This window comes from Myodes glareolus, chromosome 9, assembly GCF_982192425.1.
Source record: "Myodes glareolus chromosome 9, mMyoGla1.1, whole genome shotgun sequence".
In the NCBI taxonomy this organism is placed as follows: Eukaryota; Metazoa; Chordata; class Mammalia; order Rodentia; family Cricetidae; genus Myodes; species Myodes glareolus.
The window spans coordinates 48,385,899-48,401,979 of record NC_142034.1 but is presented as its reverse complement, the minus strand read 5'-3'; the positions used below and the strand labels follow the sequence as shown (position 1 = coordinate 48,401,979).

Sequence of the window (16,081 nt, the reverse complement as noted above, 5' to 3'; positions counted from 1 at the left end):
CTCATCTGTAGCCTGGAAAGTGGTACTTGCCTCACAGGGCGGCTGAGAGTTAAATAGTGCATATAAAGTGTTTGGAGCATTTCCTTACGTTTTGAAGACTCTATGGAACTTGCTATTATGATTGAATAGGACATACTTGCTTTTGCTAGGAAAACTTAAACCACTAATGTCTGAACTGAATTGTGTCTAAGTATCTATTTTATTTCATTTTATTTTGGTTTTTCAAGACAGGGTTTTCTGTCTAACCTTGGCTATCCTGGAATTCACTTTGTAGTCCACGCTGCCTTGAACTCACAGAGATCCTCTTGCCCCTGCCTCCTAGGTGTGTACCACCTTCACTCAGCAAGTATTTTTAACTCTTGAGTACCAACTTTGTGAGTTCAATGTGTCCTTAGGTTGGGAACTGTGCCCAAGAATCTAAAAGGTGAAATTCAATAACTAAGCAGATGTTAGGACATACAGCTTTCTATATGGGTAGGTTCCAGAGCTGGGCAGAATAATAGAGCATTGGATAGACAGACCCTTCAATCCTTTGTTCCCACTGAGCTATGTTTGAGCTCCTGAGTATTTTCATTGTTCTTGCCATATGGCAGCCCAGAAATTATAGAGGAATACCAATCTTTCTAGTCAGCTCTTCTTATCCATCTCTCCATTTATTCGGGGTTATAAAAATAAATTGTTCACTAAAGGAACAGTTCACAGTCTAGACCAGTGGTTCTTAACCTTCTTAATGCTGCATCCCATTAACATAGTTCCTCTTGTTGTGGTGCCCTCCAACCATTAATAATAATAATAATAGTAAATTATTTCAGCTTTTTCTTTTTAAAATTTATTTGTTTGAGTGCTCTATCTGCATATACACCTGGAGGCCAGAAGAGGGCATCAGATCCCATTATAGATGGTTATGAGCCACCATGTGATTGTTGGGAATTGAACTCAGGACCTGGAAGTTTCAGTGTTAACCGCTGAGCCATCTCTCCAGCCTCCAGCCTCATAAAATTATTAATATTGCTAATTCATAACTGTAATTTTGTTATTGTTATGAATTGTAATGTAAATATCTGTGTTTTCTGATGGGCTGAGGCAACCCACGTCTTGAGAACCACTGAACTAGAGTCATAATGTCCAGGAAATGTAATTGCTGTTTTAATTAGTGACAAAGAAATAAAATAAAAAAAAACTTCCTCAGTCACACTAGCTATTCATAAAGTGCTTAATACTACCATGTAATTAGAGCATACACGATGGGAAGGGGATGATGTGTGTGTGTACGCCATGGTACACTCTGGAGATCAGAGGACAACTTTGTGGAATCAGTTTGCTCTTTTTACCTTTACATGGGTTCTGGGAATGAACTTGTTGTTAAGCTTGTACTCAAGTGCCTTTATTTACTAAGCCATCTCCGAGGTTGAGATTTTGTTCTGATGTGAATTGTGATCATTTTTTAGCTCAGTCATTTGGACTGGAACACAGCAGATGAAACTATTACTATAGATCAGGATTCTATATCTTGATAGAATTCTTTTCTTTTGAATATCTTGGTCTGTGTTCTGCCTAACTACTCTAAGAAAAGATGATTTATGTTCTCAGAGATGGTTACAGACAGTGGTAAGTGTACACTTTCCTTGCAGCATTAATGTTAATAGTGTACTGTTTATTGTTGTAGCTTTGTGTGTGTGCGCCTATCCGTGTATAATATATGCACAACATATTCAATCTGTTAAATCTGTAATAGGTTTTCAGTAGCCACTTAGTATATGTGTTTTAAGATCTAAGCACCATGTTAGGTCATATAAAGACATTAAAAGGAGACTAACTGGGTGGTGGTGGCACACGCCTTTAATCCCAGCACTTGGGAAGCAGGGGCAGGTGGATCTCTGTGAGTTTGAGGTCAGCCTGGTCTACAAGAGCTAGCTAGCTCCAGGACAGGCTCCGAAGCTACAGAGAAACCCCTGTCTTGAAAAACGAGAGAGAGAGAGACAGAGACAGAGACAGACAAGCACTTAATGCTCCCCTGGAGGACCTGGGTTCAGTTCCCAGAACTCACATGACTGCTTACAACTATTTGTACTTAACTCCAGTTTCAGGGGATCTGATGCTTTTTCTGGTATCTTTGGGTGTTGGGCATGCATGTGATGTACATTCTTGTATACATATGTATGTAGTACATACAAGTAAAACACTAGTGCCTATAAAATAAGTAAGCCTTGAGAAAAACATGGAAAAGAAATAAAATAATTTTTAATATATCTCTTAAAAATTATTTCAGTATTGCATTTCGTTTGTCTCTTTTTGAAGACTTCTTCATGGCTCTGGGCTTCTGCTGTTGGCTTTGTGGAACTACAACCACTGGACTTATGGATAGGGGCCGTAGTTGTCTGTGTGGAGTGATCATATCTAGTCCTGTCTTTTCACTTTCTTCTCTGACTCTATTGTAAACAGTAACAACCTAGTCTCCTGCCTTTAATCCTCATCCAATCCTCAAGACCCTAAATTTTATTTTCTCTATTTTTATATTAAATTTATATTTATTATATATACAGCATTCTGCCTCCACGTATGCCTGCATGCCAGAAGAGGGCAACAGATCTCATTATAGATGGCTGTGTGCCACTATATGGTTATTGGAAATTGAACTCAAGACTTCTGGAAGAGCAGCAAGTGCTCTTAAACTCTGAGCCATCTCTCCAGCCCCAACCCTTATTTTCTAGTAACCAGAATGACCTTTAGAAATACAGCTTTGTTCGTGTCACTTCCCTGTTGAAGACACTTCATGGGCCTTAAGATCAAACTCTCTGTCGAAAACTTCTATAGCTTGTCCTTGCCTGCCTTACCTAGTTCTGTAGAATCACTAACCTTGCTGAGAGGTGGTGGCTCATGCCTTAATTCCAGCACTAGGGAGCAGAGGCAGGAGGATCTCTGTGAGCTCAAGGTCAACCTGGTCTACAGCACTAGTTCCAGGACAATTAGGACTATTACATAGAAAAACACTGACTAGAAAACAACAACAACAACAACAAAAATCTTTCACCTTGCCATGGTAACCTGCAATATGTTACTCTTGGGGCCATCACTTCTGTTGTTTTGTTTATGACCCACTGAATCAGGACCACTTATCCCCTCAATACCAACTACTTGCCTTCAGATTTTAAATTCAGAATACTTCCTGAGACAATTTTTCTAATACTTCTACTGTTTATACCTGTAGTGTCCTATTCTTCCCAGTCGTGATATTCAACCTTCTTCATGCTTTGTATGTGGTGTTTAGAACACAGAGGGTACCTGGGGAGTTTCTGTTGAGTGGTGAGTAGTTGGATTAATGAATATGTTGACAGTATGAGAAGAACCTCACCATCTTTCTTACATTCTGTCAATATATTCGTTTACAAGATAGATTTGTGTTATGTGCCCACAAGGAACTTTTATCTGGTTCCCTGCCTGAAGACAACATAGACACAAGGTGTTTCAGCTTCCTCCTGTCTGGGTAGATAGGCATGAGAGTTCCCAGACGTTGAGAGAGGTAAGTCAGAAAGAAAAGTCATTCAGAAAGTAAGCCAGTCAGAGTAGCAGTGCTGCCCTTTGTCTGAACTTTCTCTCTCTTTTTCTAGATGCCTTGAGATTCTAAACTTGGTGACACTTTTGAGTAGCTTGCTATAGATTGTCAAACCAGAGTATAGGGACTCATAATCTTAATCTGATCTTTTCCCTTGCTTGGGATGCTTTTAAGATGTTCAGGAGGCATCTGGCCTAAGGGTCTTCTCTTTTTACCCTGCCACTTAACTCTATAGTGGCTTCTAAAGTAGAAATCCAGACAGAACTCTGTTTAGTTTTTGGTAGTTTTGGAGGAATACTGTAAATGAGGAGTTTTCCTGAAGTGGTGAGAGGTGGGTGGTATTGGAATATCCTCAGAGGAAGGGTTATTTCAGTCATATGCTTCATTGTTATCTGTCTTTGCTTCGTAGCACACAAGAGTCATTGTTTCCAAGGTATGTGTGTTAATCCTCAGGCATTGTGTGTATCTAGAAAAGCTGACACCACTGTTACTTTTACTCCAGATATCAATGGACCGTATGTCCTTTGCTACAGCTATTCAGCTCTATTTTAATTGAGGTGGAGCATCTGTAGACAACATGTAAGAAATGCAAATGAACATGGGAACATTCATTCATTTATTGATACAAGAGCTTAGCGTCTTGCCCTAGCTGGATAGGCACTTCCTATTTAAAGCAGGATGACCTCCAGTTCTTGATTCTTATCTCTGCCTCTTCAGTGCCGATATTACAGGTGAGGGTCCCATTGCCCAGCTAGTTAGTTATATTATTATTTGTCTATGTGTGTATGTTGTATTTATGTATACATGTTCATGTGTATGCAATACACATGTGTGTATGTGGAGGCGGGAGATAGGTGCTGGGTGTCTTCTTCAACTGTTCTCTTATTTGATTAATTATTTATTAGTCTGTTTGTATATACACGAATGCATGATAAGTATGTGTGCCATGACACACCTGTGGAAGTTAAAGGAGTCATGTCCTTCCACCTTATATGTGGGTTCTAGGAATTGAACTTAGTCAGACTTGTACAACAAGACCATTTGCTGAACAGTCTCACCAGCCCTCCACCTTGTTTTGAGACAGGGTCTCTCACTGACTCATCTAGACTTGCTGGCCAACTTGCCCAAGAAATTCCTTCTGACTCCCCAACACTGGAATTATAGATACACATTTCCATGCCTGGCTTAATTTGTTTGTTTGTTTGTTTGTTTTTCAAGACAAAGTTTCTCTGTGTAACAGTCTGGACTATTTTGGAACTAGGCTGGCCTGAAACTTACAGAGATCCACCTGCCTCTGCCTCCTGAGTGCTGCAGTTAAAGACGTGCACCACTTCCTCTCAACCTAAGATAGATTTTTTTTAAAATTTGCTTGTTTGTGTGTCTTTATCTCTATTTATTTATTTGAGACACAGTCTTGCTCTGTACTTCAGACAGACCGGAAACTCACTTTGTGGCCCAGTCAGACCTTGAACTTGTGTTTCTTCTGCCTCAGCTCCCTAAGTGCTGGAATTTTCAGGGGTATAGCATTTACATACAGGTCTGAAGTCAAGTTCATACACTTTTCATACATTGAAATATTCTTTAGATATTTTTCTTTCTTTTTTTTGCAATTTCTTTTTGTTTTTAGTTTGTGTACATTGGTGTTCTGCAGAATGTATGTGAGGGTATCAGATCCCCTAGAACTGGAATTATAGACAGTTGTGAGCTGCCCTGTAGGTGCTGGGAACTGAACCTGGGTTCTTTGAAAGAGCAGCTAGTGCTCTTAATCACTGAGTCATCTCTCCGGTCATTTTTAGATATTTTTCAGACATTAAAATAATGTATCAAAGCCGCTACATCATGAGATCCCCAACTTCTTCATCCTCAAATGTGAAAACTATTCATTTTATTTTATTTTATTTGTTTTGTTTTTTTGAGTCAGGGTGTCTTTCTGTAGCCTTGGCTGACCTAGAACTAGCTCTGTAGACCAGACTGGCCTTGAACCCACAGAGATCCACCTTCCTCTGCCCCTTGAGTGCATGAAAGTATTCTTGAAGAACTATGCAAAACAAGTAACAAGCTAAATTTGACCAGTAAGTCGTAGTTCACTAACCCACTGCATAGCCAGCCCACTGGTTCCCAAATCTGGATGTCTTTAAGAATTACTTGGAGACCTTCAGAAATGATGATGAAGAGCCTAATGTGGTAGCACACACTTTTAATCTCAGCGCTTGGGAGGCAGAGCAAGGCAGATCTCTGTGAGTTTACCTGATCTACAAAGCAAGTTTTAGGATAGCCAGAGAAACTCTGTCTGATAAAACCAAAAAAAAAAAAAAAAAAGAAAAGAAAAGAAAAAAAGAAAATAGTTGCTCAGGTAAAGCTGAATAGATGACTCAGTTGGGAAAAAAAAGCATCTCCTCTGTAAGCAATGAAGACCTGAGTTCAAGTCCCAAGAACCCACGTAAAAACTAAGTATGATATCAAAGCTTATGTAATTGTAACACTCCTACAGGGAGAGAGAATGGGCCAACTAACCTGGTGTCTGCATCCAAAAATGTCTATCTCGAACATGATAGTGAGAGTCAACACCCAAGACACATGTGCATGCCCACAAAAATGTGTATATAGGCACACAGACTTCATATAGACACAAAGAAATATTTTTTGCCATCTCCAGAGCTGTGAAAGAAATAAAATGTAAAAAAAGAATTTACCAAGGTGATAATACATACACTTGGGATATGAAGTCATTCTTACTTCTTAGTTTATGGTTAAAGAAAATTGTGTGATTTGCATATAGTTGCAAAGTAAATAAATGTCATAACTACAGTTTGAGTGTGGGTCTTTAGCTTGGCTTTGGAATCAGTGGTGGTTGTTCATACCATTCTGTCCTGTTTTTTTCTTGGTGATAAACACACAAGGAGTAAATACAGAACAGTCATGTATCTTTGGCCAGCCTGCCTTCCTCCCTCCCTACTTTCTTCCTCCCTTTCTTTCTCTCTCCCTCTCCCCCTCCCTCCTTTCCATACTTCTGCCCTTCAGTGTAGATCAGAGACAACAACTTATATTATATGGGTCTTGGCATCAGGCTCGGTGCCACCTACATTTAGCTGCTGACCTATTTCACCTGCTGCTTTCTTTCTTTTTTGAGACAAGGTCTCATGTAGTCCAGGCTGGTCTGAAACTTGGTCTGTAGCCTAGGATGACCTTGAACTCCTGAGCCATCAACCTTTTGAGTGCTGGAATTATACATGCACCACTCTAAAGTCTCTCTTTTCTTCATATCTGTGCAGAGTTCCCATTTGAGATGTTGCTATGCACGCTTTATTAAATAATTATTTCAGATTATGTGTATTTGTGCATATCTGAGTTTGTGAACATGTGCATATGAGTCCAGGTGTTCTCAAAGGCCAGAGGAGTTGCACCCTCTTGGAGCTGGAATAGTTAATGAGCCATCTGATGTGGATACTGGGACTCTAAATCAGGTAGTCTGTAAGCATAGTACCTTTTTTGTTATTTTTTGAGACAAGGTTTCATATTATAGCCCAGACTGACTTCAAACTAATTAGCAAAGGCTGGCATCAAATCCTTGTTGACCCACCCTTCTTCCTTATCCTAGAGTGCTGAGATTTTAGGTGGGAACCACCATATTCAGCCCAGGTTTTTTGTTTGGTTGTTTTTGAGACAGAGTTTGTTTTGTTTTTGTTTTTTCTTTTTTCTTTTTCCTCTCTCTCTCTCTCTCTCTCTCTCTCTCTCTCTCTCTCTCTCTCTCTCTCTCTCTTTGTTTTTCAAAACAGGGTTTCTCTGTAGCTTTGGAGCCTGTCCTGGAGCTAGCTCTTGTAGACCAGGCTGGTCTCGAACTCACAGAGATCTGCCTCCGGAGTGCTGGGATTAAAGGCTTGTGCCACTACCACCCGGCCTTGTTTTTTGTTTGTTTGTTTGTTTTTTAGATATATTTATTTTGTATACAGTGTTCTGCTTGCACATATGCCTGCCGGCCAGAAGATGGCACTAGATCTACATTACAGGTGGTTGTGAGCCACCATGTGGTTGCTGGATATTGAACTTAGGACTTCTGGAAGAACAGCCAGTGCTCTTAACCTGAGTCATCTCTCCAGTCCAAAGAGACAGTTATTAAAGTACTAATTCAACTTAATTTTCTTGGCGAGATTTCTTTGTTGTTGTGTTTAACATGGGATTTCATGTAGCCAATGGGCCTCAAATTTGCTCTGTAGCCAAAAATAGCCTTAAACTCATGATCTTTCTGCTTCTACTCATGAAGGACAAGGACAGCAGGTGTGTACCCTCATGATTACCTGGTTTTAGAATTCTTTTATTTGTATTTTAATTTTTTTACTTATGAGCTAGGCAATGTTACTAATAGAAACTCTGTTTTATAGTGTGTGTATGTGTGTGTATGGAGGGGTGACAGTACAAATGTGTAACAAATCTGTTCCCTCTGGGTAGCATGCTTTCCCTCAGGTACACCCACATTTTTGCTTCCTTTCCTAATTAAAGTGATTTTGGTGATAACAAAATGGAACAAAAGTTAGGGTAGCAGATACTTTAGTCTGAAATAAAACATTAATTCTCAAGGTCAGGGAGAAAGAGAAACGAAAGAGAAAGTGAATGTATACTGTTAAAGTTCCCTTTAAAAAACAACAACTCTGCATGGTAGTGCACACCTTTAATCCCAGGGCTCCTGGCAGAGGCAGGTGGATCTCTGTGACTTCCAGGACAGCTACTCTGTCTCAAAAACAAACAAACAAAACCAACAAATCAACAAAAAAGTTCTCCGAAATTACCCTTATTTCCTTTAGTTGAAAAATTATGCCAGTGAGACCTTTATTTTTTCTTTATTAGATGCAGTTAAAATACAATAGTAGTGCCTGGCAGTGGTGGCACACACCTTTAATCCCAACATTTAAGAGGCAGAGGCAGGTGGATCTCTGAGTTTGGTCTACAGAGCAAGTTACAGGACAGCCAGGGCAACACAGAGAAACTCTGTCTTAGGAAAAACAACAACAACAAAATATATATAATAGTAGCAAATGGAGATTCAAGTGGGTTAGGTAGACTTCATCTGACTATCTTAAGAAAGTCCCTTTAGGAAGTATGGGTAATGCCAGGATGTTCCAAAATCACTTGGGTGTTTTACTTTATTCCAGGAGCTTTCTGGTTCACTGTTTCCTATTCATTCAGTAAAAAATAAATAAGTAAATAAATAAAATCAAAACAATATCTTATTGCTTTTCATTTGTTCTCATTCACTCCCCATTGAGTCAGTTCACAAGTTTTTTCTTGAAATTAAGAGAAGGAAAATTGTGCTTAGAGTCTGAAGACCCGGATTCAAATTCTAACCCTCCTCTTTAAAGCAGCTTACATCTTGGGCTTGCCTTAAAGCTCAAGGGATAACTTTCGGCTTGAATTAGTGGACTACTAATAATTCTTTTTCCTACTAAAATACCCTTTGCATGTAAATATAAGTAATTTATAGAGGATTGTTTGATAGTTGTGAGAAGAGAAATAACTAAGCTAAAATAAGAATTGAGAATGTATATTTTTACCCCTCTATTTGAAATGATTTTATACTTGTAGAAAGGTTCTAATTTAATAGGGTGGGTGTGGTGCTTGTCTAGAATTCCATCATTGAGGAGGTGGATGCAGAAAAATTGCAAATTTGATGCCAGTCTGGACCTTATAGCAAGACTAGGTCTGAAGGGATGGGGGAAGGAACTTAGGGAATTTGGATCAGTTCCCTAAGATACCACACAGCAGGTAAATAAATGGTCTGGGAAGACTTAAATAAATGCAAGTCTGTTTGATGGGAAGGCAGTCTCTGTTTGCACCATCCTTCTCTCCTACCAAATCTTGAGAGCTGCTAATTTTGATAAAATGATTGGTAAAACCTTTCCCACTATCCCTGGCCTTGACATATCATGTTGTAACTAGCTTGAGCTTTTAAATCACACACATCATCATTTCGCTTTTTAATGGCTGTTCAGTGTAATTCACTTAAGGCAGAAATAAAATGGAAGCTTATTCGCCAGGTTAGATGTTGAAATCATTGCTACATTCCATTTCTGTATGAAATAGGTAGAACTGCCATAATTTTAATGGTATTCTGTTTTGCAGGGTCATGACCCAGAAGTTTTTATTATTCTTTGGGGGTATACTATCCATGGCTGTTGGATTTGTTCCTTATTCTAGTAGTTACCCTCTTTTTGTTTTTACATTTATTTACCTATTTATTTAGTGCATGGTGGGGGCTGATTGCACATCTGGAGATCAGAGAATAACTTGTGGGAGTTATTTCTTTTTCTACTATGTAGGTCCTGGGAATTGAACACAGGCTGCCAGACTTGATGGCAGGTGCCTTTACCTATTAGCCATCTTGCTAATTTCCCACTTGCAATCAATATTTCTTCATTTTTTCTATAAGTTTTAAGGCAGGGTCTCTCTATGTAGCTCTGACTGTCTTAGAACTCACTCTGTAGCCCAGGCTGACCTTGAACTCACAGAGATATATCTGCCTCTGCCTCCCCAGTGCTGGGATTATAGGTTTACACTGCCACTCTCAACATAAGTCAACAGTCTCAACCCTCCCTTTTGACAGACTATAGAATATTATTTCTAGGAGATAGGGAAGATAATGGGATTGATTGTTTAAATTGTCTCTTTAAATTCAGTCTTCCCCCCTCATCTTTATTTTGCACAAAGGAATTATCTCAGTTTTGACTGAGATTTTCTAGAATCTTTGAATCAAGATTACAGATTTGTGGCTCATAGGTTACGTGTGACTGGCAAACAAATTTGGGACTTACCTAATGTTCAAATAATTTTTATTTGTATCTAGTACTTAAAAGCCAGAGTATTTTACATAAAACCCATATTCTACTTTCCAGCTTGGTTTTACATAGAGCATTTGTTGAAACTGGAGAGTAACCACCAGAGGTTCCTACTGTCACCACCAGCCTACTTTATACCTGGTCTCTATAGACACTCTTCAGCTCCAGATCCAGATCCAGAACAGAACTCCAGTTTCAAAAGCTGGTATTTTATTTGATGAACCACCTTGGTCATGAATAACTTAACCTTAGTTGTCAGAGACCTGCTTTCTTACATAGATATAAAATAACTCATACATGCAATCAGGACTTTCTCCAAAATCACTTACTTTATTCCTGTTAGAATTTTGTTTTCATTATTATGGAGCCAGTAGTGGTTTCTAGATCCCATAGAAAAAAGGAGGCTTCATCTTCTCAGTTCAGATTCACTGCCTCCAAATCTGCACAGGGGTGCCACTGCCAGCAGAGGGTGCTGTCCACTCACTGAGCATTCTGTTAGCCTTGGCTCAGCTGAACTGCAGCTGTTGGGCATGTGCCCTGGGTCTGTGCAAGAGTTTGGGCATGTCCATTTGGTTCCCATCCCCAGTGCCCACCCCTTTAGACCCTGGCCAGGTTATTGTGTCACTGGGGACTGTGTTCAGTAACAGGAAACTGGGGAAAGTTTAATTGTTTTCTCCTCTCTCTTTTTCCCATGCAGCTGAACAAAAGGTTCATCCTCAGTTTTCTCCATGCCCATGGGAAGCTGTTTACCCGGATTGGGTAAGTGTGCAGGATGTTTATTTTATTTCCCTACATTACAAGTCATTTTGGAATTTAATATTGTTAGCAACTAGCCTGTGTTTGTAACTGAGGGCACAGGGTGTGAATTCTCAGAGGCCTCCACCTTCCCTTCACTTTCTTTTCTGCTGTGTTCATGAAGTTTGAAAGATACCACTTTTATCTTTGCTTCTTTTTTCTCTTTCTTTCCTAAAACTTTCTTTAAGGACAGTGTTTTCTCAGTCTTCTCTCCTAGTCCCCTTGGTTTTCTGTTGCTACTGTCTTCCGGTTAGCCCCCAGTGAGTCTGAGATAGTCATTCTGCATCCCCGGCTGCAGCTTCCAGGGGTCCTCCTTGAGGAAAAACTATCTTCTTATTTCTCCTCAAAAACAAGAGTAATACTTGCATTCCTTTGTGTTATGACCTGTCTCTCTTCCTGTGTGCTCCAACTGCTGTGCCACATCGCTGATCTCAGTAAACCCCAAATCTCCCATGGATTTATCTGTCCATGGGAAGTTCCAGAGAAGGGAGTCTGTGCAGACACTTAGTACTTCCCCGCTAAGTCCCTAGGAAGAGTTTTGTGTATCCTCTGGTGCATCAGAAGAGTTTTTCCTGATGTCATCCAAAAGCTTCTTGTCAAAGGAGATGTCTCCTATGTAGGACCTCCCTGAGTAAAGGACATCGAAGAGAAGAAGCCGCAGCTCTTCCAGACAGGTCTGCTGCTTGAGTTTTGTTTGATTGGTTTTGTCTTTTTTGAGACAGGGTTTCTTGCCCAGGCTGGCTTAAAATTTGGTGACCTTCCTGCCTCAGCTTCTTAAGTGCTGGAATTCCCAAGTGTACCAGCATATTTGGATTCCTGTTGGGTTTTAATCTTTTCTGAACTAGAAGTTTTATTGTGAGCTGCCCTTTGAGGTGATTGGCTTCATATTGCAAATCTCCTGTTTCCCTTTTACTTTTCACCATGAACTTGTAAGTTTATCTGTAGTGCTATAAGTTTCCTTTGGGAAAATAGGAGTCATGTCAGTTTCCACATACTTTTCTATTTACTCTTTTGAGATCCTAAAAGGCTTTGTCCTTCTTGAAAGACCATCGCCCTATGTATTGTGGATAGCAGTGTGTTTCACGTGTACTGATTTGGCATCATCTTGTGCAAGAGTGACAGTTACGGCCATTTCAAGAATATTTTAGATTTTGAAATGACTTGGGAAAATTGGAAAAATTCCAAAAGATAAAGAATCTCTACTACTAGAAATAAATGTGGAGTAATTTACTTGGTAAAAATAAACTACATATGTTAGTTGCTTCTAACTTCTCCCTGGCACCATCAGCATTTCCTCCAGTGGCAGAAGCTTTGTCCAGCTCAACTGTATCCTGAGTACTTGGTTAACAGTTGTGTGAATGAAGAAATAAAGGATTATAAGAAATAGAAGGGTTGGGAAAGACCAGAGAAAGTTATCTGATATTCCAGTAGGTAACTATAGATCCAAGCTGGTCACCAGTGAGTGCCAAAGCTGCAGTTACGATGGTAGCTAGCATGTTCATTGTGGACTGGTGAAAGAATAAGATAGCGGTTGATGGTTTTCCTATTACCTCTTTATCTTTTATAGTTTACTCACCTTTTTCCTCTTTCTTTCTTCTTTTCTTTCTTGCTTTCCTTCTTTTCTTCCTCCTTCCTTTCCCTTCCCTTTCCTTTTTTCTTCTCGTTTCCCGTCCCCTTTTAGGTAGCCAGAGTGTCCTGAAGTCCAGATAATTGAACTTCTGATCTCTCTGCAGCCAATTCCTAAATGCTGAGATTACAGGACATACAGTCACACCTGGCTCTCCCTTTTCCCTTTTATATTTGTTCTTTTGGGTTTTTTGTGCCATGTTGTTTGTCTTTGTCAAGGTTTATGGTAGCCTCTATGTTGTAGCATCTTTCTACTACATGACAGTCACATACTCCAATCCCAAATTGTGATTAACAATGTCTTCAGGCAAATGTTTGTTGGGAGCCAGAGTGCCTCCTATGGAGAGCTAGTTTTAGATTGTTTCTTGTTCATTAGAATTTTAGAACTGGAAAGCGTATATAAGTCTTATTTCAATGTATGGTAAGATTATTTAAGATATGTTTTTATCAGATTAAGTGTTAATTATATTTTATTTCCTCTTTTAAAGTTTTCATATTTAAGCACAGATATTTTAAAGCAAGTTTGACAAAGAGCCACAGTAATGCTTAAACAGCTAGAAAATGAGGGCTAAGGTTGTATGTAATTTGTTGGGTTTTTTTTTTTTTAAACTTGCATAGCATTCAGTAAAACCTGAGTAACTTCAGTACCAATAAAGACTGCATGTGGTGGCACTTACCTATAATTCTATCACTCAAGAGGTGGAGGCAGAAGGATCAGAAGTTCAAAGTCATCACTGGATATATAGCAAGTTTTAGCCAGTCTGACATGCATATGAAACTGTCTCAAACGAAAAGGAAGGTTTTCACAGAGGGAATATGTTTGGGAATTTCCTTCCCTGGAGGGTTTTTAAAAAGGAATAGATTATCTTATATCATTTGTCTGAGGTAGTTTACTTTGGCCTAGATTAATTTCCAGGATCTCTTTCTTCTGTTATTGACATCTGTTGTCAAAAAGTTAGTTAATCCATGGCTGATGAGATGGTTCAGTGGTCAAATCTGCTTGCTACAATACTGATGACCCGAGTTCCATCCCCTGGGTCCACATGCTGGAAAGAGCTGACCCCTGCAGTTTTTCCTCTGACCTCCATACATGCATTGAGGCATATGTACACCAACACGCATACACACACACTGCTTTTTTGAAAAAAAAGAAGCCAGGAGGTAGTGGTGCACACCTTCAATTCCAGAACTCAGAAGGCAGAAGTGGGTGGATCTTTGTAAGTTCGAGACTAGCCTGGTCTTCAAAGCAAATTCCAGGACAGCCAAGGCTACACAAAGAACCCCTGTCTTAAAAAAGCAAATAAAAGAAAAAACAGAAAAAGAAAAAAGAAAAAGATAGTTGATGCAGTTTTATTTTTATAAAAGGTGAAACATGGTTTTTTTTCAATGAAGAAACTGTCTATCAATTCTAGGCATATTTCAATCCCTTCATGAGTATTTCTCTCATACTATTTTTGAGATAAGAGGAAATTGAGCCCAACATTAATTCAGCAAGACAGAAACAGCAGTAACATTCCTATTGTTAAAAAGGAAGAAAAAAATAGAGGCTGGAGAGATGGCTTATTGAGTGTTCTTACAGAAAACCTGGGTTCAGTCCCAGTTCCCATGTAGCTCCAACTCCAACTTCAGGGGTTGGGTGATTTCTTCTGATTTCTGTGAACACCTACACACACACACACACACACACACACACACACACAAATTAAATTTTTTTTCTCTTTTAAGTTAAAAACAAAAGAACTCTGTAAGCCTAGAAAAGCAATGAATGCAAGCTACATATAACATCATGGGCCAGTGCCTCATTAACAAGAAGATGTGAAATGTGGGAGGTGCTGAAAAAGAATTAAGACTGAAGAGATTGTAATGGAGACCAGCTGAAGGCACATGCTGTGCCTCCCTTTCCAGAAATGCCCTGACACTACTCCTTTGGTTTAGGTCTTCTCTGTGCCTGGGGTTCATGTTGTACCTGTATATACTTGAACGCCTACTGTGTGCAAGGCAAATCTGCTTACTCTTGATACCAACTGGTTTTAATGAGATTAAATGCCAATAATTTTTTTTAATACAAACGGTAATTAGAAGGCCTTCAGAGTAAACAAGTCAGAAGATTTTGTACGCTTCAGTCCAGTGGTTTAAATAGATTATGGCTGACAGTCATTCTAGTTTCTTTGTTATATAACAGTATGATGCTTTCTCTCATCTCCACCCTGTGACATGGTTTAAGTAAAAGAAAAAAAAATGCTTCTGTGTTGTTCTAAGTTTTTAGAGAATAAAGAAGTTGAGAGTCAAGTTAGGATGCCTGATTCTTTTCTGTAGAGAATGTTGTCTAGCCCAGCTATGTCCTCAGTGTCTGAGGGATTGGACCTATCCTGTTAGTCACTGTCTGAGGCATTCTTGAGTCTGGGTCCCAGTGTTGTCTGAAAGATTGATCTTTTGAAACTGCCATTCAGATGAGACAAGGTGTCTCTAGAGATCACGTTAGCCACGTAAGTCAGTGAAGTGCATGCTTTGAAAGTTATCTATCTTCTTAGGTTTGAGAGAATAGGAACTGAGTCCTCTTGGACTCTGGAAGAGCAGTCAGTCAGGGTTGCCTGAAGGCTTCTGATAGATAGAAGATGTTTTTCCAGTGAGAAGCAGATCAGACCTGCACTTGGCCTCAGCTAAGAGAGTTCAGAAGCTAGCAACCTATAGACTCTTGAATTGTGACTACTGGAAAATTTTTGTTTCCTATTACTGCCTTGATTAAGGTTACTCACTTTAGTTTGTGCTCTCTTGCCTGGTCATTTTATTTGTACCAAGGTCTTGGAATTTAAAAACTAGTATATTTATTTTGGATTTTGAGTTCTTTAAAAATAAAGTATTTTGATTTTAATTTATCTGTAAAATTATTAAATGTCTTTAAATACCAAACTCAGAAGTATTCATGATAGAGAAAGTTTTTTGGTATTATACAATGTTCATTATCAAATATTTAGAAAACTTAGCAAAAAGAAAAAATAAAAAGTTACTCATATTTGTGTTTTGTTTGTTTGTTTTCCTGGTACTATGTAGGCTGTCCTGGAACTCACTGTGTAGATCAGGCTGGCCTCAAACTCACAGAGATCTGCCTGCCTCTGCCTCCTGAGTGCTGGGAATAAAGGCACAAGCCGCTACACCTATCTAAGTACTCATATTCTTTTTTTTCTTTTTTTTAATACTCAGATTCTTAATAACCAGCAGTAGCTGGATATTAAGTTCAGTGCATATTTTAAGGTCATTTTTGTTTGTATGTATGAAGGTA

The 16,081-nt window shown here is 39.2% G+C and overlaps 1 protein-coding gene across 4 annotated transcripts in view; it reads left to right on the top strand.

Moving 5' to 3' along the window:
* Positions 1 to 16,081, top strand: part of Smg6 (SMG6 nonsense mediated mRNA decay factor) — a 242,521-nt gene that overhangs the window by 46,473 nt on the left and 179,967 nt on the right. For all 4 annotated transcript variants that reach the window (XM_085695286.2, XM_085695284.2, XM_085695285.2 and 1 more), the window contains exon 9: positions 11,078 to 11,139. In XM_085695286.2, coding sequence (XP_085551412.1) covers positions 11,078 to 11,139 — 62 coding nt within the window. The remainder of the gene's footprint in view (positions 1 to 11,077; positions 11,140 to 16,081) is intronic.